Source organism: Podarcis raffonei, chromosome 7 (genome assembly GCF_027172205.1).
Source record: "Podarcis raffonei isolate rPodRaf1 chromosome 7, rPodRaf1.pri, whole genome shotgun sequence".
Classification (NCBI taxonomy): Eukaryota; Metazoa; Chordata; class Lepidosauria; order Squamata; family Lacertidae; genus Podarcis; species Podarcis raffonei.
In genome coordinates this window covers 1406748-1431974 of record NC_070608.1, presented here as the reverse complement: position 1 = coordinate 1431974, position 25227 = coordinate 1406748, and the positions used below count along the sequence as shown (strand labels likewise).

Below are 25227 nucleotides of genomic sequence, written 5' to 3'. Positions count from 1 at the left end.
CTTATTTTCTTGTACCTTACTTCCCCGACTTCCTCATGCCTCCCTTTTCTGTATTCCAATTTCTAATCATTTATTCAGCAAATCTTCCCTTATTTTAACTTAGTTTGATCTTACTTATTCTCCTTATCTTATCCATTACCAATAGTAACCATTTATTTTCTAATCCAACATCATTTTAACTTTCATTAATTTTATAATATTTCTTTAAATAGTCCTTAAATTTTTTCCATTCTTCTTCCGCTGCTTCTCTTCCCTGGTTTCGGATTCTGCTCGTCATCTCTGCCTGGCCCATGTAGTCAATCACCTTCATCTGCCATTCTTCCAAGGTGGGTAGATCTTGTGTCTTCCAGTACTTTGCAATGAGTATTCTTGCTGCTGTTGTAGCATACATAAAAAAAGTTATATCCGTCTTTAACACCCCTTGGCCGACAATACCCAAGAGAAAGGCCTCTGGCTTCTTAGGGAAGGTATATTTAAATACCTCCAAAGGACATCTAGTCCTACCCTCTGCAATGCAAAATAATTTAAAAGGGCATTTGGAGGGCCGGCAGAAATCCCGCTGTGGAAGCTCTTCCCTGTTCAGGGAAGTTTTTAATGTGTGGCATTTTAGTGTATTTTTGGTCTTTGTTGGAAGCCGCCCAGAGTGGCTGGGGAAACCCAGCCAGATGGGCGGGGTACAAATAAATTATTATTATTATTATTATTATTCCTAGCATTTGGAAGGGGAAAGCTGCACCCGTTGTAATTCTGCCTGTCTCCCGGCTGTTTAAGCACATGGCAGAAAAACGGGCAGCAACCTCAGTTCTTTTTCTCTGGAGTTTGGACAGGGAGGAATGGAGCAAAGTGCAGGGCAGGCAGGTGATGGGTTGGGTGTCTGGGGTCAACGAACGCTTGCTGCATCAGCTGTTGCCCCAGGTGCCCTGATTTGTCTGCCGCAGGTTCAGGATCCTGCCTCCAGGTGATAGAGACCTAGGACTGTAGATTGGAAGGGATCCCAATGGTAGCCTTAGCCTTAAGAGCGAATCACCTGCTTCTCAAGGTACAGGCACAGTGTGGCTAAAAAGCCTTCCTGCATAGCTCAGCTGGGTAGAGCATGGTGCTGATAAGTCCAAGGTCACAGGTTCGAATCCCATCTGGGACAGCTGCAACTTCCTGCTCCTCAGGGTCCCCCCCCCAAAAACTCTTCAGTTCTATGATTCTGTGATTCCTTAATCTGAGAGGCGGTTGGAGGATGGGATGGCGGCTAACAGATTGAGGTTGAATCCTGACAAGACAGAAGTACTCTTTTTGGGGGACAGGAGGCAGGTGGGTGTGGGGGACTCCCTGGTCCTGAATGGGGCAACTATACCCCTGAAGGACCAGGTGCGCAGCCTGGGAGTCATTTTGGACTCACAGCTGTCCATGGAGGCGCAGGTCAATTCTGTGTCCAGGGCGGCTGTCTGCCAGCTCCATCTGGTACACAGGATGAGACCCTACCTGCCCGCAGACTGTCTCGCCAGAGTGGTGCATGCTCTGGTTATCTCCCACTTGGACTACTGCAATGCGCTCCATGTGGGGCTACCTTTGAAGATGACCCAGAAACTACAACTAATCCAGAATGCAGCAGTGAGACTGGTGACTGGGAGCGGCCGCCAAGACCATATAACACCGGTCCTGAAAGGCCTACACTGGCTCCCAGTACGTTTCCAAGCACAATTCAAAGTGCTGGTGTTGACCTTGTAAGCCCTAAACAGCCTTGGTCCTGTATACCTGAAGGAGCCTCTCCACCCCCATCATTCAGCCCGGACACTGAGGTCCAGCGCCGAGCGCCTTCTGGCGATTCCCTCCCTGTGAGAAGCCAAGTTACAGGGAACCAGACAGAGGGCCTTCTCGGTGGTGGCACCCGCCCTGTGGAACTCCCTCCCACCAGATGTCAAAGGGAAGAACAACTACCAGACTTTTAGAAGACATCTGAAGGCAGCCCTGTTTAGGGAAGCTTTTAATGTTTGATGAATTACTGTATTTTAATATTGTTTTGGAAGCTGCCCAGAGTGGCTGGGGAAGCCCAGCCAGATGGGCGGGGTATAAATAATAAATTGTTATTGTTATTGTTATTGTTATTGTTATTGTTATTAAATGCCTGACAGCCAGCTGGTTGTTGGCTGTTTCATTTTTTTTATAAAGATATTTATTAAGTTTCCAATTTTATACAAACAAAAAGCAAAAAGCAAAAAAAACAACAACACATACAGTTCTCAATACTTAATTTTCAATGACATATTTCCCTGACCTCCTCATACCTCCCCTTCTTGTATTCCAATTCAAATTATTTACTCAGCAAATCCTTATCTCAAAACATTGCAGCTGGAAACCCCTTAATTTCAATCCAACATCATTCAACATTCTTTAATTTTACAATATTTCTGTAAATAGTCCTTAAATTTCTTCCAGTCTTCTTCCTGGTTGTTGGCTGTTTCAGAAGCAAGAGGGACTTTGACAGGTGTCAGTCACCTGGTGTCATTATGAAGACAGAGGATTGACAGCTGGGCTGCCCCACCCACCTGCCCAAGCTGGCTTGGGGGGTTGGGAAGAGAAGGATGTGGCCCCATCAGGTCAAATAAAGCCCCCCCCCCCTGCTCCAAATGCTCACGTTTCCCCAGCAGTTTGTGGGGTCCAGAGAGTACCCAGGTTTGCCCCCTCCCCAGTAAGCGTAACCCACTGGGACAAGGGAGCTATCCCAGAACAGCAGCGACTGAGCCAGCGGCTGCTCAGCCAAGGACCTTTCCCCCCTTGCCAGGACGGCCTTATCTCTGTTTGCTCAGCGAAGGAGAGGCTGTGCCAGCTTTCCATGCCATGTTTCTCTGACGCTGGTGCCCTGGCACTTAAGGAAAACACCTCCTGGCAAACAGAACCTCCTTGCAACAAACCTTCCCGTTTGTGAGAGCAAGCAGGTCTCCCCGGAGGAGCAGGCAAGAAGGGGAGGTTGCGGATCAGAGCACAGGCCTCCAGGAATAATAATTAATAATAATAATAATAATAATAATAATAATAATAATAATAATAATAATTTTTTATTTATACCCCGCCCTTCCCGGTTCAAAAACCGGGCTCAGGGCTGCTAACAGCAAATTTAAAACACTTAGTTGTAAAAGCAGTATAAAATACAGTATAAAAACATGAATAACAATAAAATTCAAAGTTCAGAAATCAATTTTGGGGAAATCCATCTAATAAGCATTAGATAGTCACCAGGGCTAGCTGGCTGAATTGGTCCTACTTGGGCCAGAGAGGAGACCAGGGGAGAATTAGCTGCAGGGTCTCGGAGCGGGTGATCTTCATAAAAGGGGAGGGGGAGGGAAGGGAAGGGAAATAAAAGATCAGGCTAAGTTCAAGTTGAAAGCCAGGCGGAATAGCTCTGTCTTACAGGCCCTGCGGAAGGAGGTTAAATCCTGCAGGGCCCTGGTCTCCTGGGACAGAGCATTCCACCAGGTTGGAGCCACCACTGAGAAGGCCCTGGCCCTGGGGGAGGATAGTCTGACTTCCTTAGGGCCTGGGACCTCTAAACTATGGGAAGTGTCTTTCTCACAGTCGCCAATCAGCAGGCTCTCCTTACGTGCTTATGATCCTGCGCAGAGCATGCAGCTGTCGTGACTACCAGCCCTTGACAGAGCCTTAAAAACAAAAAGTTCTTATTTCCTTGGATACACATTTTAAGTCTATTTAATTAGTATATTGATGGTTAAATTCCACTCTGATCGTTTCTGTCGTTTTTGTAAAGAACTATGCAGAAATTCTGGTTTTAGTATGCTGGCTGTTTGGCCATAAAAGCTAAAAAAAAAATCCATCCATTCATAGCATGCAATTGTCATGACTAGGAGCTTTTTAAAAAAAAAGTTGGTGGCCATTCTTGTGGCAGTGAGTTCCACAGTTTAACAAAGCCCTGTTTGAATATTCACATATTTGTCTGCCCTAAATCGTCCAGGGTGCAGCAGCCACGCTGGGTGACTCTGCTGGGATGCAGAGAGAGTTCTGTGTGCTTCTAGGACAGGGGTCAGCAAACTCTTTCAGCAGGGGGTCGGACCACTGTCTCTCAGACCTTGTGGGGGGCGAGACTATATTTTTTTTTGGGGGGGGGGAGGAATGAACGAATTCCTATGCCCCACAAATAACCCAGAGATGCATTTTAAATAAAAGCACACAATCTACACATGTAAAAACACCAGGCAGGCCCCACAAAGAACCCAGAGATGCATTTTAAATAAAAGGGCACATTTTACTCATGTAAAAAAACGCTGATTCCTGGACTGCCTGTGGGCCAGATTTAAAAGGCGATTGGGCCAGATCTGGCCCCCGGGTCTTGGTTTGCCTATCCATTTTATAGGAGATCAGTATTTGCAAGTGGGATTCATGTGCATGTCAAATGTTTAGCTTTGTGACCTCGAAGGGGAATCAAGTATTCTGCTGTTTTGGTGCAACACACACACACACACACACACACATTTTGTAATTTGGGGAGTGATGGAGAAATGCCTTGAAATCTAGAATGAATGAATGACTGAAGGCACAGAAACACCTCAATAGCAAAGAAGGGTGAATGATCAATAAAGACCAGATGCGATCTGTTGTTGTTGTTTAGTCGTTTAGTCGTGTCCGACTCTCTGTGACCCCCTGGACCAGAGCACGCCAGGCACTCCTGTCTTCCGCTGCCTCCTGCAGTTTGGGCACAAGGAGAAGGGGACGACAGAGGACGAGATGGTGGGACAGTGTTCTTGAAGCTACCAGCATGAGTTTGACCAAACTGCGGGAGGCAGTGGAAGACAGGAGTGCCTGGCGTGCTCTGGTCCATGGGGTCACGAAGAGTCGGACACGACTAAACAACTAAACAACAACAACAACAGTTCATAACTTCCTCTAGACCTTTTCCAGTTAACTGCACCATCCCCTGACGACTGCAGGCTGGATGGTGGTTGTAACATTTCCACAAGTCCCGTTGAGCAGCCCATGGACAGGTTTTTGCGCTTTCTCTGGGTGTGGTTCCCACAGCTTCTTATCTCCAGCTTCTAGCCATGCAGCTAGAAAAGCTCTTCTCCTCAGCCTGCATTTCTGACACCGTGCGATAATTATCGGTCTGCAGACAGACCAGGGGAAGGAGGGATGGCTTCAAAAAACTTCCTTTCTTAGACCAACTTCTGCAACAGCCTCTGGAACCCGGCGGGAACTGCCTGGGCCATGAGAAAGCCCTCAAATCACCCACTTCTTAATACTAAGGGAATGTCTCAAAGTTACTCCAAGTTACTTGGACGATTGCCTCTGGGAATCTGCGCACCCTGTCAGATCAGCTGCAGAGACCCTCTTGAGAGACCCTGCGAAATAGTTCTCCTGAGGTTCAGCTGGAGGCAGCGAGGGAGAGACCCTTCAGGTGTGGAACTCCCCGACTCAAGAGGTTAGCTTTTCCCTTCCTCTTTCTTTGGCTGGTACCAGCCATGGAAAACTTTCCTTTACAAGCAAGCTTTTCATTCTGCTGCAGATTCCTGGTTCTGCTCTTTCAGGTTCCGCTGCTCCTTCTTGCCACAGCAGTCTAAGTGCCCTCCAATATTTCCCCCCAAACAATTGGAGACTATGCCTGCAGGAAGTGAACTTCTCCTCCATCCTCTTCATGCCTCTTCTGGTCCTGGGAGACCAGTGGGGAGGGGAGTTGTTGCAGTGGGGGGGGGAGAGACACCCATGCCTCTTCAATAACAACAACAACAACAACAACAACAACAACAACTTTTTATTTATATCCCGCCCTCCCCAGCCAAAGCCGGGCTCAGAGCGGCTAACAACAGTTAAAAGTAACACAGCATTCTAAAATCAATTCGTTCTAAAATCAATTCAGAATCAAATTCATGGCAACCATTGGGCTAGAGTTCTGTGAGAATTACCAAAGGAGGGGGTCAGACTGTGCCTTGGCCAAAGGCTTGGTGGAACAGCTCTGTCTTGCAGGCCCTGCGGAAAGATCTCAAGTCCCACAGGGCCCTAGTCTCTTGGGGCAGAGCGTTCCACCAGATCGGGGCCACGGCCGAAAAAGCCCTGGCTTTGGCTGATTCCAGCCTGACCTCCCTGTGGCCTGGGACCTCCAAGATGTTTTTGTTTGACGACCATAAGGTCCTCCGTGGGGCATACCAGGAGAGGCGGTCCCGTAGGTACGAGGGTCCTAGGTTGTATAGGGCTTTAAAGGTTAAAACCAGCACCTTAAACCTGACCCTGTATTCCACCAGGAGCCAGTGCAGCTGGTATAGCACTGGATGACTGGGATCCCGTGGCGAAGACCCCGTAAGGAGTCTTGCCGTGGCATTCTGCACCCTCTGGAGTTTCTGGGTCAGTCTCAAGGGCAGCCCCACGCAGAGCGAGTTACAACAGACTCATTTCTGCCTCTTGTCCTCTCTCTTCTCCTGCTTCCACTTCTGCCTCTGAGTCTGGACTTCTCTCTGCCACAAACTCTCCCTGATCACTAAGCCCTGTTACCCCTTCAGCTTCTGATGTGGGAATGTTCAGGGAGGCAAGAGAAGATATATTGTTTATTAATATCCTTCCTAACTTGCGCTAGCAAGTTCTATCACTTAGCAGAGTTTACATTCCCCTTCTCACGCACAGCAGATAGCTGGTTGCAGGCTCGTGTGAGCCTCTCACTATTATACAATTCAGTCTGTCTCAGATTGAATTGTATAGTTCCTGGTTGTTGTTGTTGTTGTTGTTTAGTCATTTAGTCGTGTCCGCCTCTTCATGACCCCCTGGACCAGAGCACGCCAGGCCCTCCTGTCTTCCGCTGCCTCCCTCATGCTGGTAGCTTCCAGAACACTGTCCCACCATCTGGTCCTCTGGCGTCCCCTTCTCCTTGTGCCCTCCATCTTTCCCAACATCATGGTCTTTTCCAGGGAGTCTTCTCTTCTCATGAGGCGGCCAAAGTATTGGAGCCTCAGCTTCAGGATCTGTCCTTCCAGTGAGCACTCAGGGCTGATTTCCTTCAGAATGGAGAGGTTTTGATAGTTCCTGGTAAATTCCCTTTAGTCCCTCTTGAAAGAATAAACACACAGCAATCTTATTCAAAGTCAATAAAAGAAGTTTACTCACATCAGTTCACAGTCGGATTCATGAAGGCAGACTTAGTTACAAATATATACATGTGGATCTACCCCATGAGGAGGCAAACCCAGTGCTTCTGCTAGCTGAGAAGCTATCAGGTCACTCCAAGATAAGAAGCTGGGCAAACGATGAAGGAAGCGGGGGGGAAATGATAGAGGGTGGCAGCATGCTTTGTCCTTTTGTTACCTGGACAGGTAAGACCGTGCCCACCTCTGGTCACATGCAAGAGGAAAGATGCTCCAGTCAGGAGGAAGAGGAAGTTTTGACTGGCTGGACCAAACATTCCCACGCATGTCCAGTCTAGGAAGACAAGGAATGTTGTACATGACTGCTCCCAGTGGATCACATCCCACACCTGACACCTCTTCCTCCCCATCTTCTTCCTCTTCTCCCTCTGACCACAAATTGACCCACACACCCCAGTCCTTGGGCTCTGAGCTTTCTTCCCTGGGGGGGCTCTCCACCCGGTGCCTCCCACCATTCCTCTCTGCGTCCAACCAGCCCATGACAATGGGCCATAGTCCTGATCCATCAGGACTCTTCCTGTGGTCTAAGGAAAGCAGAGCAAAGGTGAAGGTAAAGGGACCCCTGACCATTAGGTCCAGTTGTGGCCGACTCTGGGGTTGCGGCGCTCATCTCGCTTTACTGGCCGAGGGAGCCGGCGTACAGGTCATGTGGCCAGCAGGACTAAGCCGCTTCTGGCGAACCAGAGCAGCGCACGGAAATGCCGTTTACCTTCCCGCCGGAGTGGTACCTATTTATCTACTTGCACTTTTAAGTGCTTTCAAACTGCTAGGTTGGGAGGAGCAGGGACTGAGCAACGGGAGCTCACCCCATCGCGGTGATTCAAACCGGCGACCTTCTGATCGGCAAGTCCTAGGCTCTGTGGTTTCACCCACAGCACCACCCACGTCCCAGGGAAGCAGAGTAGAATTTTCATAAATGGATAAATAAATGTCGCAGACGCTGTCGCATCGGAACAGATACCCCGAGAGGAGCTCATGCGGTCTTTGCCTTCCTGGGCTGCCTCTTGCCATTTGCACTGACCCTGAGAATTCTCCCGATGTTCTGTTCCGGAAGGTTCTGCTCTGTCCCTCACAAGGCAAAAGAACCCCCTGGAGTCACTGGCACCCAAGATCAGGCTCTGGCGAGGGAAGGATGAGGTTTCTCAGCCCCAAGGCAGAATGAGAGGGGCGCCGGGGCCCACCTGAGCACGGAGCAATGGCAGGTGAGGGGAAGGGTGCCAAAGGGGCCCTGAAATTCCCAGATAATAATAGTAGTAATAATAATAATAATAATAATAATAATAATAATAATAATTTTATTTATACCCCGCCCTTCCCGGCCAGAGCCAGGCTCAGGGCGGCTAACACCAGTAAAATTACAGTAAAAACATAATAAGGGGGGGGGAACCAATTTAAAATACAGGTTAAAATGCAGCCTCATTTTAAAAGTCAAAACCATAAGGGGAGGGAAACATAAGGATCAGACGGAGTCCAAACCAAAGGCCTGGTGGAGCAGCTCTGTCTTGCAGGCCCTGCGGGAAGATGTCAAGTCCCGCAGGGCCCTAGTCTCTTGGGACAGAGTGTTCCACCAAGTCGGGGCCAGTACTGAAAAGGCCCTGGCCCTAGTTGAGACCAATCTAACCACCTTGCGACCTGGGACCTCCAAAATGTTGTCATTTGTGGACCTTAAGTTCCTCCGCGGGGCAGACCAGGAGAGGTGGTCCCCTAGGTACGTGGGTCCTAGGCCGCATAGGGCTTTAAAGGTCAAAACCAGCACCTTAAACCTGACCCTGGACTCCACCAGGGCCAGTGCAATTGGTAAAGCACTGGGTGAATGTGATCCCGCGGCAAGGATCCCGTAAGGAGCCTTGCTGCGGCATTCTGAAAATTAAAATTTCCCCTAAACTGGACTGCCTTCTCAAAGTCAGATAGTTGTTTATTTCCTTGATATCTGATGGCAGAGCGTTCCACAGGGGCTGGGGCCACCACCGAGAAGGCCCTCTGCCTGGTTCTGTTTGGTGCTGGCAGGCCCCCACTCCAGTCGGCAATTGTGCCGCAGGATTCTGCACTCACTGCCGCTTCCGGATCCAGCCCCAGGGAAGCCCTACATAGAGTGCATTGCAGTAATCCAGTCTTGATGTATCCAACACGTGCACCAGGATCCCGGGACAGTGCTGGACCCAGAAACACCCCCAGACTGTGAACCTGCTCCTTGCTGGGAGAGCAACCCCATCCGGGGCATGCAGAACCAGTGTCTTGGACCTGGGAGCTACTCACCCCCAAATCCTCCGTCTTGCCAGGATTCAAGTTCAGCTTGCTTGCCCTCATCTGTTTTGACATTTCGTGCAGGCAAGAACCCAGGGGTTGTGCAGCCTCTCCTGATCCAGATGTTCTGGAGAAACAGAGTGTCATCAGCATATGAATGGCACTTCGCCCCCAAACTCCAAAAGACCATTCCCAACGGCTTCATCTGTGGCGATCTGTCGTGGAACAACCCCCTTGTCAATTCTGTGTACAGGGCAGCTGTTTACCAGCTTCATCTGGTACGCAGGATGAGACCCTACCTGCCCACAGACTGTCTTGCCAGAGTGGTGCATGCTCTGGTTATCTCCCGCTTGGACTACTGCAATGCGCTCTACGTGGGGCTATCTTTGAAGATGACCCGGAAACTACAACTAATCCTGAATGCGGCAGCTAGACTGGGGACTGGGAGCGGCCACCGGGACCACATAACACTAGTCTGGAAAGACCTATATTGCTCCCAGTACGTTTCTGAGCACAATTCAAAGTGTTGGTGTTGACCTTTAAAGCCCTAAACGGCCTCGGTCCAGTATACCTGAAGGAGCATCTCCACCCCCATCATCCATCCCGGACACTGAGGTCCAGCGCCGAGGGCCTTCTGGCGGTTCCCTCCCTGCGAGAAGCCAAGTTACAGGGAACCAGGCAGAGGGCCTTCTCGGTAGTGGCACCCACCCTGTAGAATGCCCTCCCACCAGATGTCAAAGAGAACAACAACTACCTGACATTTAGAAGACATCTGAAGGCAGCCCTGTTTAGGGAAGCTTTTAATATTTGATGCATTACTGTATTTTAATATTGTGTTGGAAGCTGCCCAGAGTGGCTGGGGGGGCCCAACCAGATGGGTGGGGTATAAATAATAAGTTGTTCTTAGTATTATTATTACTTGAAGAAGATAACAGTGCTTACCCAGATCTCACTGCCTTTTGTGAAGCCATTCAGGCTTCAGCGCACCAGAAATGTAGCTCCATCACTGGGCACAGGGATGCCATCAGAAACCAGATCCTCCAGCATCTGGAGGATCCAAATCGGGGTGCTCATTTTTTGTTCCGTCGCTATGGCGTGGGTCAGCTGTCTCCTGCCAGAATGCCCAGTCATAAAATGAGCGCCTTTTGCTCGGGTGCCCCTACAGCTGCCTCTTCCCGCTTGGAAAAACCAGGATTTGCTGAGACACTGGCAGAAGACGTGATGGATGAATCGTTTCCGTGGCTGCCCCGGGAGAAAGGGGGCAGTTGACGGGTATGCAGAAACTGGGGGGGGGGGGGAATAGGAAGCTGCTTATAACAAGGTTGCCTCCAGGCTGTTGGTATTTTGCCGGAGGAATTCAAGTTAAGTCCAGACTTTTACATTTGTGTGTTTAAAACGGATTCAAGTTCTTTTGCTGTGGCACAACAAAGCCGTGACACCAGCAAAGCACCAGACTTTTTGCGCCACTCCATATGACCCATTTACAGAGCGTCCATCGTTATTTGCTTGCCCAAAGCGTACGCAGAAATTAAACCAAGGAGGGGAGGACTCTGCCTTGGCAACTTGGAGAGGAGGTGGGATATAAATGTCATGAACAGAGCGGCTGGCATCAGTTCCCCACCCGCTCTGGTCGAGATGCCAACCTGGGGGCTTCTGACTATTGAGCTCTGGGCGTGCTCGAATCCTGGACGGCCTGGCTGATGCACGTCATGCAAATGGGTCCATAGACCCCTCCATTTTGCAAGCAGCTCGTGGTGTCAAAATTCTTCCTAATTCATCAGGAGCAATTTTCGTGTGAATCCTTCACTGCCCCTCTTACGTAACCCTGACCCATGAAATGACAGGGGCCCCCCTCTGCTCCCCAAAGGGCCCCTGGGCATTCTTACCCCTCTGTTTGAGCTTCTCCTCCCAACCCCTCTCCATCCCATAATGGCACCCTGCCCAGGCAGGCCCAGTGAAAGTCTCTGTGGGAGGCAGGAGGGTGCGGGGAAAGAGTTTGCTTTCTGCCTTTGTTCCCGAAGGCGAAATGGCAGGTCCCTTTCAGTCCTGCTCCACAATGTGGCTCTTTCTTCCTTGCAGCCCAGAGTCTCCTCCCTCTTGCCCTGGATTGAAAGGAGCTGCGCTTTCCCCTCCTGTGTGGGAACCAGCCTGCCTCTTCCCTGCCTGGTAGCTGAGCTGGGTAGGTGCCCTTCTCCCCTGGGGCAGGGAAGGCAGTCAGTGGACCCCCCAGTTGCAGGGCAGGCAGCCAGCCCCCAGCCCTGGATCGCAGAGGAGAGCTGGAGCCTCCTTTCCACCTCCAGCCGGGCACCCTTTTGGTTTTCCCCTGCTTGGGAATGCGCAGACCTTTGCCACCTGCCCAGCTCCTGCCCCGCCCCTGCCCAGATCTCAGCCAGGACTTTACTCCCAGCCGCCGAAGCAGTCCGGGCCAATGTTCCCCTGAAGGGCGATGCCAAGGCATGGGCTGGCCAGGGCCGTCCTGGGCCTCAGCCTCCTCCCCAGTGCCAGGCTCTGGGGGTGCCCACAGTGGACAGAGGTGTTCCTGAGCCCCACCCTCAGCCCTGCTCCCTTCTTGCTTCGCAGGGGCCTTCAGCGGCAGGTGAGCCAGCCAGGGATGGCGGAGAACGGTCTGGCTCGGCGGGAGAAGGTGCTGACCCTTGAGTCCCTGAACCCCTCGGTCAAGAAGGTGGAGTATGCTGTGCGCGGACCCATTGTCACCCGAGCCCTAGAGCTGGAGAAGGAGCTTCAGCAGGTAAGATGGCGGGCTCTCCTTCGAAGGGGGTGTCTAGAGATTGCCCAGACGTCTGCCTGCCAGGGATTCTTCAGCTGAGATTGCTGCATTGCAGGGGGTTGGACTAGATGGCCCTTGGGGCTCCCTTCAAATCATTGCAGTTCTATGATTCTAAGAGAGGAACGTGCCCGTCACCGTGGCATCAGGACAGAGAAGCATCCTGCCACAGGCAAGACTCTTCTCTCGCCTTGAGTTGGGGATTGAGCTTGTCGCTTTGGTCCTCTATCGGTTTGCGATGTTTCTGGACCATCGTTCGAATGGAGCGTTCACACGGCTGTAAATCCAGTAAAAGCAACCCAAAATGATATGAAACAAAACAGCTGGAAAGAAAATAGGGTTTCTGTCTGATGGGTCTGGCATTTGCTCCAGATGAACCGATCTGTACTGATGCATGTATTGGACACCTTTATCAAAATGTGTAGAGTGGCAGACAGAACTTTGAAATTACATACATAAGAAAGGAACTGTCTGGCAGTAAGAACTGTTTGACTGGTGCTGGTGTCTCCTTAATTTAAAGAGGGGTTGGACGGCCATCTGTCAGGGATTCTTTAGCTGTGAACCCTGCATTTCCGGGGGTTGGACTAGATGACCCCTGGTTCTCTTCCAACCCTACAATTCTACGATTCATACACACACAGGTGATAAACGGCTAGACAAAATGTCTGGAGAACAGAGCCAGAATACACAGCCCGGCTGTCCCCTCTTAAGAAACCACTAAACCAAGGCTTTTCAGCATCCCAAAAGATATTTGCAAGCTGATCTGGGTGCCCCAGGAGTTTCCAAGGTGCCAGAGTCTGCCCGACCCTCCCAGATAGACGGGACTTTCAGCCTCTGCACAGCGCTCAGAAGAGGGCAGGGCTCCCAGCAGGTAGACACTGTCGTTCAGGAGCTCAGGCTGCAGAGGCCTTGACCGATCAAAGCCAACAGCTGGCTGCTGCTGCTGCCGGTTTGGAAGAGGGTGGGGTTCCCAAAGGGTCTGTGGGTAGCAGCTGCAGCTCCTAAAAAGATCTTGGAGGGAGCCCAAGGCGGCAGGTATCAAGGGGGCACCAAGGCCTCCTGTGCTTGTGAGAGTCCTCTGACCCAGAAAGGACTGGAGCCCAACAGGTGAAGCTGGTGCGCTTGGTTTCTCAGGGGTCAATGATGATGGCTGGCAGCCTTAGTGGGTTGCAGCGAGGGTTCCTTGCGTCACACGGGGTTGGACTAAATGGCCTCTGGGTCCCTTCCAGCTCTAGAATTCTGTGGTTCTAGGTCTGGAGCCCAGCCAAGTCCTGTCCGCCTGAAAAGTTATGCCCGGCTTCTTAGTTTTTTGTTTTTTAAAAAAAACGTTTTTATTCAAAATTAAAACAAAACATATTATCCAGAAACATATCTTCTTTATTTCCCCCCCATTTTTCCTCCCCCCCCACCACACAACCCCCCCCACCCTCCGGCTTCCCTCAGTTCCAGTCTTTGGTTTCTCTAATAATGCTGTTTTCTGCATGTTACACAGTTGTGTAATAGATCCTCAAACTTTTTAGCTGATTATCATCAATAGAAAAGTTTGTGAATGTTTATTCAAAACCTGCCAAGGAGTCCAGTTCGCTTTGTTGCGTCTTCAAATACTTTGTAAAGGGTTCCCATTCATCCTTAAAGTCACAGTTATCCTTGTCCCGTAGCTTATATGTCAATTTTGCCAGTTCTGCATAGTCCATCAATTTTTCTTGCCATGATTCTTTAGTTGGGGTTTCTTCAGTCTTCCATCCTTGTGCAATTACCGTATTTTTTGCACCATAACACTCACTTTTTTCCTCCTAGAAAGTAAGGGAAAATGTCTGTGCGTGTTATGGAGCGAATGCCTACGGATGGCGGGGGGATCTGCTGCAGTCGTGAGCAGAGGGTCCATGGTTCCCCTTCCTTCCCTCCTCCATGGTTGCTTTGAAACAGCAAAGCGGGAGAAGAGCCGCTGAGTGGGGAGGAGAGAGGGACAGAGAGCCTGCTTGCTTTAAAGGAGCAAAGCGGGAGAGGAGAGGAGCCTTCTCCTCTTATACCCCTCTTCTTCATTATTAGCAGCATCCTTCTCCACCCACCCCACGCGTGCTCCTTGTCCCTTGAGTGCTTTTCCTTCCCTCCCCACTCAAAACGTGGTTACAAAGCACAGATCCACATGGATCCTCAGGATTTTTGCACTGGGTCACCCCAAATTCACCATCAGATCACATAGCATGTCCATGGCTACAACTTGCACCAAAAAAATCACGCACCCACTGTTGCCTGGGGCCACAGTGGTGCAAAAACGTGGTTACAAAGCATGGATTCAGATGGATCCTCAGGATTTTTGCATTGGGCTACCCCAAACTCACTGTCAGATCACATGTCTGTGGCCACAGCATGAACCACAAAAATCATACATCCGCTGTTTCATTAGAATATTTTTTTTCTTGTTTTCTTCCTCTAAAAACTATGTGCGTGTTATGGTCGGGTGCATGTTATAGAGCGAAAAATACGGTACATGAAGTCGCATACATGAAGATGTTTTTCAGCTTTTTTGGCAGATCTTTCCTTACAATCCCTAACAAAAATGCTTCAAGTTTTTAAACAAATGTTAGATGGAACATTTTCTTCAATTCATTGTATATCATTTCCCATTTTTTTTTATTACATTACAGTCCCACCACATATGATAGAATGTCCCCCCTTTTCCTTACAGTTCCAACATATATTTGAGCTAGTTTTGTACATTTTCCCTAACTCCACTGGTGTCGTGTACCATCTGTACCATCTGTACATCATCTTCATGTAATGCATCGGGCTTCCACAAACTGCCGGTCTTCCACAAACTGGAGCTTTTAACACTTTCGGCTCCGTAGCTGAGCTCATGGTCCTCAAAGTCCAGTGTCAGGGCTGGATTTGCGACCCCTGCTCTTTGTTATGCAGAAATCACAATCCCTCTGGTCTGTGGTCTCTTGCAGGGGGGATGTGGGAGCCCTCCTGCTGCTGAATACAGGGTCATCCATGTACGGGATGCCTTATGCAGCTCCCTGCCCCAAGGGACTTACAATCTAGAAATAGCCGCAAGGAAAACAGTGGGGGAGAATGGAGGGAGGGGCTTGCAGGGAAAGGAAGTCACTCGCTTGAAAGTGTCTGTAAATGTTGTGCCTCTTTGATCCTGTGCCTCCACACACACACACCCCAGAGGATTTGTTTTATTCATTTATTCATAAATAAATAAATGCCCCACTGTAAACAACACACAACTCAAAGCGGCTTGCACAAACGATCAAATAATGAAATTACCAATCGGCAACATGAACAACAATAATTAAAAACCTTTGGAAAGGTAAAATAGCAACATGCCAAAATCAAATCAAAACGCTCTAAGCACCTACACAGGCTTGTCTGAAGAAGAAGGCATTTAAACGGTAAAGGGACCCCTGACCATTAGGTCCAGACATGGCCGACTCTGGGGATGCGGCGCTCATCTCGCTTTATTGGTCGAAGGAGCCGGCATACATCTTCCACCTGCGCCCGCAGGTGCCAAAAAGAGGACAGCAAAGGCACCTGCTTGATGTCAATTGGCAGGGAGTTCCAAAGTGTAGCTGGTGCCACACTAAAAGATTTGAGTCGCTCTGCCTCTGCAGTTGGAGTCAGGGATGCTTCTGAATCCCAGTTGCTGGAGTATTCAGGAGGAGAGAATATTTGTCTTGTGCTCGGATCCTGGCTTGCAGGATTCCCTTTGGGGTATCTGGTGGTCCACTGTGACTAATAATAATACATTTTTATTTATACCCCACCCTTCCCGGTTCAAAAACCGGGCTCAGGGCAGCTAACAACAAATTCAAAACACTTAATTGTAGAAGCAGCATAAAATACAGTATGAAAACATGAATAACAATAGAATTCAAAGTTCAGAAATCAATTTTGGGGAACTCCATCTAATAAGCATTAGATAGTCACCAGGGCTAGCTGGCTGAATTGGTCCCACTTGGGCCAGCGAGGAGACCAGGGGAGAATTAGCTGTGGGGTCTCAGGGCAGGTGATCTTCATAAAAGGGGAGGGGGAGGGAAGAGAAGGGAAATAAAAGATCAGGCTGAATTCAAATTAAAGGCCAGGCAGAATAGCTCTGTCTTACAGGCCCTGCAGAAGGAGGTTAAATCCTGCAGCGCCCTGGTCTCATGGGACAGAGCATTCCACCAGGTCGGAGCCACCACTGAGAAGGCCCTGGCCCTGGTGGAGGATAGTCTGACTTCCTTGGGGCCCGGGACATCTAAACTATGGTTGTTCATGGACGTTAAGGTCCTCTGCGGGGCAGACCAGAAGAGGCGGTCCCGTAAATACGAGGGCCCTAAGCCGCAAAGGGCTTTAAAGGTCGAGACCAGCACCTTGAACCTGACCCGATATTCCACCGGGAGCCATCTGGGCCCCCTTTGGCTTGACTCAACAGGCTCTTCTTATATTCTGAGTTGCTGGAAGGGTCTCTTCCCTGGGGGCATCCTGCTCTGTTCCTGGCATCACAACAGCCCTGTCCGCTCCCCCCTGGCTGGCGTCCCCCTTCCCCTGAAGGCTCTCACGTCCTCCTCCATGATGTGCCAGGACTCTGCTGGCCAGGGCAGGAGAGCGGTCACCCAGCGTTTTGTCCCACTGCCATGGCAACCTGCACGGTGCATGACTCTGAATGGGGATCTCGCTCTTCCTCTTGGCTCGACACCCCCTGGCGGGGGAAGCACAAAAGGAGCCTTTCGGGTCAGGAAGGGGGGCTGCCGTTCCTCGGTCCCAAGGAGGCCCCTCACCCTGCAGGCGTCCAGCCAAGCAGAGGACGCTCTCCTGGTTTCGGAGAGAGATGCTCCGCAATGAGGCTGCCAACTGCGGTTGTCCGGTGGGATTTGTTTTCTGGAGAATAGGCAGCGAAGGAAGCTTTTACCGCCTCAAAAGTATTTCACTGTAGTAACTAAGGAAGAGGACGTGGGTGGCGCTGTGGGTTAAACCACAGAGCCTAGGACTTGCCGATCAGAAGGTTAGCAGTTCAAATCCCCGCGACGGGGTGAGCTCCCGTTGCTCGGTCCCTGCTCCTGACAACCTAGCAGTTCGAAAGCACATCAAAGTGCAAGTAGTCAAAGTCTCTGTTGTCTTTTTCTCTTAGTCTTTCTGTCATTTTTGCCAGTTCTGCATAGTTCATCAACTTCTCTTGCCATTTTCTTTAGTTGGTATTTCTCCAGTCTTCCAATTTTGTGCAATCAACATTCTCGCTGCTGTAGTGGCATACATGAATATAGTCCTCTTTTCTTTTGGTATATCTTGGCTTAAAATACCTAATAAAAAGGCTTCTGGTTGTTGTTTTTTACAAAAGTTATTTTCAACATTTTCTTCAATTCATTACATATCATTTCCCAATAAGCTTTTACCTTTTTACAATCCCACCACATGTGATAAAATGTACCTTTTGCTTCACACTTCCAGCACTCTTTCTTTTCATTTTTATACATTTTTGCCAATTTAACCAGTGATATGTAGCTATAAAAGGGACACGAGTGGCGCTGTGGGTTAAACCACAGAGCCTAGGACTTGCCGATCAGAAGGTTGGCAGTTCAAATCCCCACGACGGAGTGAGCTCCTGTTGCTCGCTCCCTGCTCCTGCCAACCTAGCAGTTCAAAAGCACATCAAAGTGCAAGTAGATAAATAGGTACCGCTCTGGCGGGAAGGTAACCGGCGTTTCCGTGCGCTGCTCTGGTTCGCCAGAAGCGGCTTAGTCCTGCTGGCCACATGACCCGGAAGCTGTACACCGGCTCCCTCGGCCAGTAAAGGGAGATGAGTGCCACAACCCCAGAGTCGGTCATGACTGGACCTAATGGTCAGGGGTCCCTTTACCTTTATGTCACTATAATATCCTTTTTGATCGGAGGTGACCAGAACTGCACAAAATATTACAAAAGCTGCCACACCATAGATTTATTTGTGTGTGTGTGTGATAAGATCTCTTTGGTGCTGATGCGTGGCTGACTCTGGGGTGGGACGGTATTGTTGGAGCTGGCTGAGGGCTGCCCCCTGTGCCAAAAGCCACACCCACACATCTTCTCCTCTTTGCAGGGGGCGAAGAAGCCCTTCACGGAGGTGATCAGAGCCAACATTGGCGATGCCCAGGCAATGGGGCAGAAACCCATCACCTTCCTCCGCCAGGTACGGTCTGAGGGGAGGGCGCCGAGGGGGACAGCCACAGGTGGGCTGAGGTCAGGGGTGCAGGGGGTGGAACCCCAGAGACAGCCCTGGGTGGGAAGGAGAGGGCAGGACTAGGAGGCCAGACCTGTTGGATTTCTGCATGGCCCAGAACTGTTAATAATAATAACAATAATAATAAAAAAATATTATTTATATCCCGCCCTCCCCAGCTGAAGCCGGGCTCAGAGCGGCTAACAACAGTAAAATGATACAACATTTTAAAATCATTTCATTATAAAATCAGTTCAAATCAGGTTAATGGCAACCATTGGGCTAGAGTTATGTGAGGATGACCAAAGGACAGGGTCAGACTGTGCCCTGGCCAAAGGTCTGGTGGAACAGCTCTGTCTTGCAGGCCCTGCAGAAAGATGTCAAGTCCCACAGGGCCCTAGTGTCTTGGGACAGAGCGTTCCACCAAGTTGGGGCCACTACTGAAAAGGCCCTGGCCCTAGTTGAGAGCAATCTAACCACCTTGTGACCTGGGACCTCCAAAATGTTGTCATTTGTGGACCTTAAGGTCCTCCACGGGGCATACCAGGAGGACCTAGGCCGTATAGGGCTTTAAAAGTTCAAACCAGCACCTTGAACCTGATCCTGTACTCCACTGGGAGCCAGTGCAGCTGGTATAGCACTGGATGAATGTGATCTCGCAGCGAAGACCCCGTAAGGAGACCCACTGGAGTTTCTGGGTCAGTCTCAAGGGCAGCCCCATGTAGAGTGAGTTACAATAATCCAGTCTGGAGGTGACCGTCACGTGGATCACAGTGGCTAGGTCAGGGCGAGAGAGGTAAGGAGCCAACTGCTTAGCTTGGCGGAGATGAAAAAATGCCGCCTTTGTTAAAAGCTTAGGGGGAAAGTGGCTGGGGTGGTGGGGATATTTGAGTCCCCTGAGTTTCCATTGATCAAATTGGATTAATGGGGGATGGTGGGAGTTGTAGACCAAAGACCCAGAGGGCACCTGCTTGGCAAAAGTCTGACTGAGAGGGTGCAGCAAACTAGACTGAAATGGGAGGGTTTTGGGGAGGCTGGTTCTCAGCTTTGCTCTCCCCTGCAGGTCAGCGCCCTCTGCATGTTCCCGGACCTCTTGAATGACCCCAACTTTCCAGAGGATGCAAAGGAGAAGGCCCGGAGGCTGCTGGCGGCGTGTGGGGGGCACAGCATCGGTGAGCCCCCTTTGCCCTTCCTCTGGCATCTATAATATTCCACGTTGTCACAAATTCCAGATCTGCTGGTCCAGGAATTCTGAAATAGACTCGGAGTTGAGAGTGGATTTCATGCTCTTTATTCAGCTCATAGTGGTGAGGAGGAATGGAAGTTCCCCCAGAATGTCTGCTTTATATACATTATTTACACAATGGGCCCCACGTGATTGGCTAATTCCGGGATTCACCTGTAAGCCAATCAGGTTGCGGATTCACTTCTATCTGGAGCTGAATTGGGTGGCTCCTGTGGACCAGTCAGACTGATGCATTTTGGATCCTATTCAAGTCAGTACATAACAAGTTCCTTCTCTCCTCCTCCCTCTCCCACCTTCAGGTGCCTACAGTGCCAGTCCTGGCATTGAGCTCATACGCCAGGATGTGGCTCACTTCATTGAGCGTCGGGACGGCGGAATCCCCTCCAGGGCGGAAAACATCTTCCTGTCTACAGGCGCCAGCGATGCGATTGTGGTATGGGGGGCGCAGTTTGCTTGGGGCTAGAGAGTGGGCGAGGGCATGAAGTGGGGTGGCGAGGTTTGGTTGCAGGATTCGGGCTGCTCCTTTAACCCCACTACCACCACCTCTGAGACTCCCTCTTGGTCTGCCCCTTAGACGATCCTGAAGCTGCTGGTCTCAGGGGAGGGGCGCTCCCGTACAGGGGTGATGATCCCCATTCCCCAATACCCGCTTTACTCCGCCGCTTTGGCCGAACTCAACGCCGTGCAGATCAACTACTACCTGGACGAGGACAAATGCTGGGCCCTGGACATTGGGGAGCTGCGGAGGGCCCTGAAAGATGCTCGCCAGCACTGCCAGCCCCGTGCCCTCTGCATCATCAACCCGGGCAACCCCACCGGTAGGTCCCCGAAGCTCAGGGTACCCCAGCTGCAGGGGCAGCCTTGGGCGGTATTGTTGTAAACAAAAATCTGCCCTTTTCCCCATATGGGGTATCCAAGAGCCCATATAGAGTCCTTATGTAGGTTCCCTATTGGTAGGAGAAAATAACAGAGGCCAACCAGAGAATATTGAGAAGCAAAGCAACTAGTAAGCATGATCTTTATTGATCTGTTGCAACAGGGTGCTCCCCTCACCACACGCAGGAGGGAGGAGGAACCCAGAACAATGGTGCGCAAGGCCTTATATAGACTTTTGAAATTCCCTGCCCTGGAGCTCAAGACCACCCCTCCATACATCATGCATACATCACAGAAAAGGTGGTCTACAGCAGAAATCTGAGTGCGTTGTTTATCTCGTCTGACACGTTACCTGTTAATGGTCACTTGATTGGATACCCTGAGGAGCCTGGACAGTCTTTTGTAATGATAAATACTTAGTTCCTGAGCCAGGTCACAGGCTCACCCTATTCATACACAGACATACGCTTAAGACAGGATTTGTGAAGGAAAAGACAATGGGGAGGCTTACCTTTTTCCTTTGACCTTGCAGAGAAAACATTTGGGAATCAAAAATGGTTTCAGGTCGGTCTTCCTGTGCTGATCTATGTATGTGCTTGGTTGGTACACTTATGAACATTTAACATATATCTAAGACCTCAAAATTCCTATCACAGTATGGCGCCCAGTGGAGGGCAGAGGCGCATCTCCTCCTGCAAACCTCTCTTTGTCTCCACTTCTCCCACCTCAGGGCAGGTCCAGAGTCGCCAGCGCATTGAAGACGTCATCCGCTTCGCCTGGGAGGAACAGCTCTTCCTCCTGGCTGATGAGGTGAGACTTTGGGACCCTGCACAATCGAAGGCAGCGGTGCTTCTGGACACCAGTTGCTGGTCCCACTTGCGGTTTTCCCAACAGAGGCACTGGGAGGACAGGTGGGCCTGATCCAGCATCCAGGCCCTTCTCATGTTCTTGTGCATCCCTCTTGCTCCATTGACTCATTGGGCCAAGGTCAGGTGGTCTCTCTTCTGGGAAATGAGCTGGAATGAGAGAGGCCAAGGCAGAACATCTGTACTCTGGTTCATCAAGACTCCTTGCTCCAAGATGTCCTGGAAACTGTGCCAGTGCCTTAGAGACCCCCTCCCCTTTTCCTCTTGGCCCCTCGGCCTCATTTACTTACTCACTCACTTACTTATTTAACATAGTTGTTGCTTGTCCCCCAAAGGTCTCCAAGAAAAATATGTTCGTAAACATGATAACATGGGGGAACAGAACTGGGAGGAACCATATAACACATTGCTATTTCATATAACATACAACTTACGGGAAAACAAGAGCGAGCCACCAGCCCCATAAATGGTAGCAAATGACATTAACAATATTCAAACAGTGAGCAAAACAGGGGGGCAGGCTGGTGTGGAGGACTCTCTGGTCCTGAATGGGGTAACTGTGCCCCTGAAGGACCAGGTGCGCAGTCTTGGAGTCCTTTTGGAATCACAGCTGTCCATGGAGGCACAGGTCAATTCTGTGTCCAGGGCAGCTGTCTACCAGCTCCATCTGGAATGCAGGATGAGACCCTCCCTGCCCGCAGACTGTCTCGCCAGAGTGGTGCACGCTCTGGTTATCTCACGCTTGGACTACTGCAATGCGCTCTATGTGGGGCTACCTTTGAAGGTGACCCGGAAACTGCAATTAATCCAGAATGCGGCAGCTAGACTGGGGACTGGGAGCGGCCGCCAAGACCGTATAACACCGATCTTGAAAGACCTACATTGGCTCCCAGTACGTTTCCGAGCACAATTCAAAGTGTTGGTGCTGACCTTTAAAGCCCCAAACCACCTTGACCCAGTATACCTGAAGGAGCGTCTCCACCCCCATCATTCAGCCCGGACACTGAGGTCCAGCGCCGAGGGCCTTCTGGCGGTTCCCTCGCTGTGAGAAGCAAAGCTACAGGGAACCAGGCAGAGGGGCTTCTCGGTGGTGGCACCCGCCCTGTGGAACGCCCTCCCACCAGATGTCAAAGAGAAAAACTACCAGACATTTAGAAGACATCTGAAGGCAGCCCTGTTTAGGGAAGCTTTTAATGCTTAATAGGTTATTGTATTTTAGTGTTCTGTTGGAAGCCGCCCAGAGTGGCTGGGGAAACCCAGCCAGATGGGCAGGGTATAAATAAATTATTATTATTATTATTGATGCTTGCGCGCCAACCCTGTGCCCCTTCCAACCCCCAAGGTCTACCAGGACAACGTTTACGCCGAGGGATCCCAGTTCCACTCCTTCAAGAAGGTGCTCTTTGAGATGGGGCCCAAGTACTCGGGCAGCGTGGAGCTTGCCTCCTTCCACTCCATCTCCAAGGGCTTCATGGGCGAGTGAGTAGCCTCTTCTGCTGCACTGCCTGGGGGATAGCCTCTTCCGTAACATGGAAAGAGGGGAGAGTCTGGCTTCTTCCCTGGCTTAAAATCTCCTGCCTAATGTGCCTAACGCAGCCAGGAAGAGTCGGGTGGATATTTTAATATTTACGGTCTGGCCAATCTTACTGCACAATTTTGCCCACTTCCTTATGTTGTCAGGTGCGGCTTCCGAGGTGGTTACATGGAGGTGATTAACATGGACCCCTTAGTGCAGCAGCAGCTGAGCAAGCTCGTCTCTGTGCGCCTCTGCCCGCCAGTGACTGGGCAGATCCTCTTGGATGTCGTTGTGAATCAGCCTCAGCCTGGAGACCCTTCCTATCAACAGTTCAGCCAGGTGAGTAAAACGGGGGCTGGCGGTGCATTGAGAGGAACAGGGGAATTTTGGGATCACCGCCAATAACAAATTGTTGTTTAGTTGTGTCCGCCTCTTCGTGACCCCCTGGACCAGAGCACTCCAGGCCCTCCTGTCTTCCACTGCCTCCCTCATGCTGGTCGCTTCGAGAACACTGTCCCACCATCTCGTCCTCTGTCGTCCCCTTCTCCTTCTGCCCTCCATCTTTCCCAACATCAGGGTCTTTTCCAGAGAGTCTTGTCTTCTCATGAGGTGGCCAAAGTCTTGGAGTCTCAGCTTCAGGATCTGTCCTTCCAGTGAGCACTCAGGGCTGATTTCCTTCAGAATGGAGAGGTCTGATCTTCTTGCAGTCCAGGGGACTCTCAAGAGTCTCCTCCAGCAGCAGAATTCAAAAGCATCAATTCTTCGGCGATCAGCCTTCTTTATAGTCCAGCTCTCACTTCCCTACATCACTACTGGGAAAACCAGAGCTTGAACTATATGGACCTTTGTTGGCAAGGTGATGTCTCTGCTTTTTAGGATGCTGTCTAGGTTTGTCATTGCTTTTCTCCGAAGAATCAGGCGTCTTTTAACTTCGTGACTGCGGCCACCATCTGCAGTGATCATGGAGCCCAAGAAAGTGGTTTAGACTAGGAGCATACAAAGTGGGGAGCGGAGGGGGTGGGTCGCCCCAGGTGCCACTCTGGGAGTGTGTGTGACAAGATATGGCCCTTGCCTCCCCCCCCAGCTGTGGAGCAGCCAAGGGCGCGTGCAGTCAGTATGGGTGCTGCTCGCGCGGCATCCATACTGGCTGCTGCTTTCGCATGCCGTCCATACGGGAGTCTGTACAGGCTGCCTCTCGCACGGCGACTGTACAGGCTGCCGCGCATGCGCACTCTGTATAGACATCGCGTGTGCGCCACCGGGTGGCGTGTTCTGCCCTGGGTACCAGAGAGAGTTCCTCTGACACTGGTTTAGACCACAGTGCCACCTGTGTGCCTATTTGGCCCTGTAGCAGCAAGAGATGAATCGTGGCCATTCCTGGCCTCTTCCTGGTTCCTTTCCTCCATCCTCTGACCTGGAGGGTCTCTCTTCCTCTTCATGATGCAGGAAAAGCAGGCCGTGCTGAGCTCTCTGGCCCAGAAGGCACAGCTCACGGAAGAGACCTTCAACCGAGCGCCCGGGATCCGCTGCAACCCCGTGCAGGGGGCCATGTATGCCTTCCCCCGAATTCATCTCCCACCCCAGGCTGTGCAAGAGGCACAGGTAAGGCCACACCTCCACCTGGGGCTTCCAGCGTCCTCTTTCCAGGGAGGGGCCAGGACTCAGGGGCAGGACAGATGCTATGTGTGCAGAAGAAGGCTGCAAGTTTGAGCCCCGGCCTCTCCAGATGGAAGGATCTCTTTGCTACAAAACGTTTCATTGCTTTCGTCGCATTTATCTATTTGTGCAAATATTTGCATATCGCCGCATCACTTTAAAAGGTATATCAAAGCGGTTGGCAGCAATGAAAACATAAATCCATGCAATAAAACCGCAAAGAAGTTAAACTATGCATCATTTAAGGATTGTGGAAAGGTGGCTTCTCAATTGCCAGCCCAAGCCTGGCAGAATAGAAGATGTCTGCTGAATCTCTGGGGTAGAAGTTTCCACAGGACAGGCCTGGAGACATTTCTCATTGTTGTCCCATGAGCCTCACCATGGGCTTGGGTTGACCAGGTACCTTTTTGGAAGTTGTGTGTCTGATTCTTTGTCCTGCCTGGCACTCACCTTCCAGAACTTGGCTGCCCATCTCCAGAGCGCTGAGCTCCACCAGCTTCAGCTTCCAAGCTGGTAGCATCCCATTCCCATCTCTCCAGAACACGGACTGGCTCCCATCTCCCAGCCCCCCCAAAAGCACCTCTATGCCACTAGCTCTTCTCTCCCCCTTCCCTCTCCCCAGTGTGGTGTAGTGGTTAAGAGGGGTGGACTCGTAATCTGGTGAACCGGGTTCGCTTCCCCGCTCCTCCACATGCAGCTGATGGGTGACCTTGGGCCAGTCACA

At 50.7% G+C, this 25227-nt stretch overlaps 1 protein-coding gene and 1 long non-coding RNA gene across 7 annotated transcripts in view; one reads left to right on the top strand and one right to left on the bottom strand.

Annotated features, from left to right (window-relative positions):
* GPT (glutamic--pyruvic transaminase) overlaps positions 1-25227 on the top strand; it is a 37876-nt gene that overhangs the window by 9789 nt on the left and 2860 nt on the right. The window contains exons 1-11 of one of the 6 annotated variants that reach the window (XM_053395067.1): positions 8224-8332; positions 11454-11553; positions 11955-12123; positions 18224-18313; positions 19407-19515; positions 19889-20022; positions 20164-20407; positions 21196-21275; positions 22674-22810; positions 23012-23186; positions 24294-24449. In XM_053395067.1, coding sequence (XP_053251042.1) covers positions 11986-12123; positions 18224-18313; positions 19407-19515; positions 19889-20022; positions 20164-20407; positions 21196-21275; positions 22674-22810; positions 23012-23186; positions 24294-24449 — 1263 coding nt within the window. In that variant the 5' untranslated portion in view covers positions 8224-8332; positions 11454-11553; positions 11955-11985. Of the gene's footprint in view, positions 1-5338; positions 5423-8223; positions 8333-11453; positions 11554-11574; positions 12124-18223; positions 18314-19406; positions 19516-19888; positions 20023-20163; positions 20408-21195; positions 21276-22673; positions 22811-23011; positions 23187-24293; positions 24450-25227 lie in introns of those variants that run through there. The other 5 variants (XM_053395065.1, XM_053395069.1, XM_053395064.1 and 2 more) reach the window with 5 other exon arrangements.
* LOC128416963 (uncharacterized) lies at positions 6580-10434 on the bottom strand. The gene is made up of 2 exons (XR_008331364.1): positions 10317-10434; positions 6580-7404 (listed from the first exon to the last, which is right to left on the bottom strand). It is a non-coding gene; the product is annotated as an uncharacterized LOC128416963 (long non-coding RNA).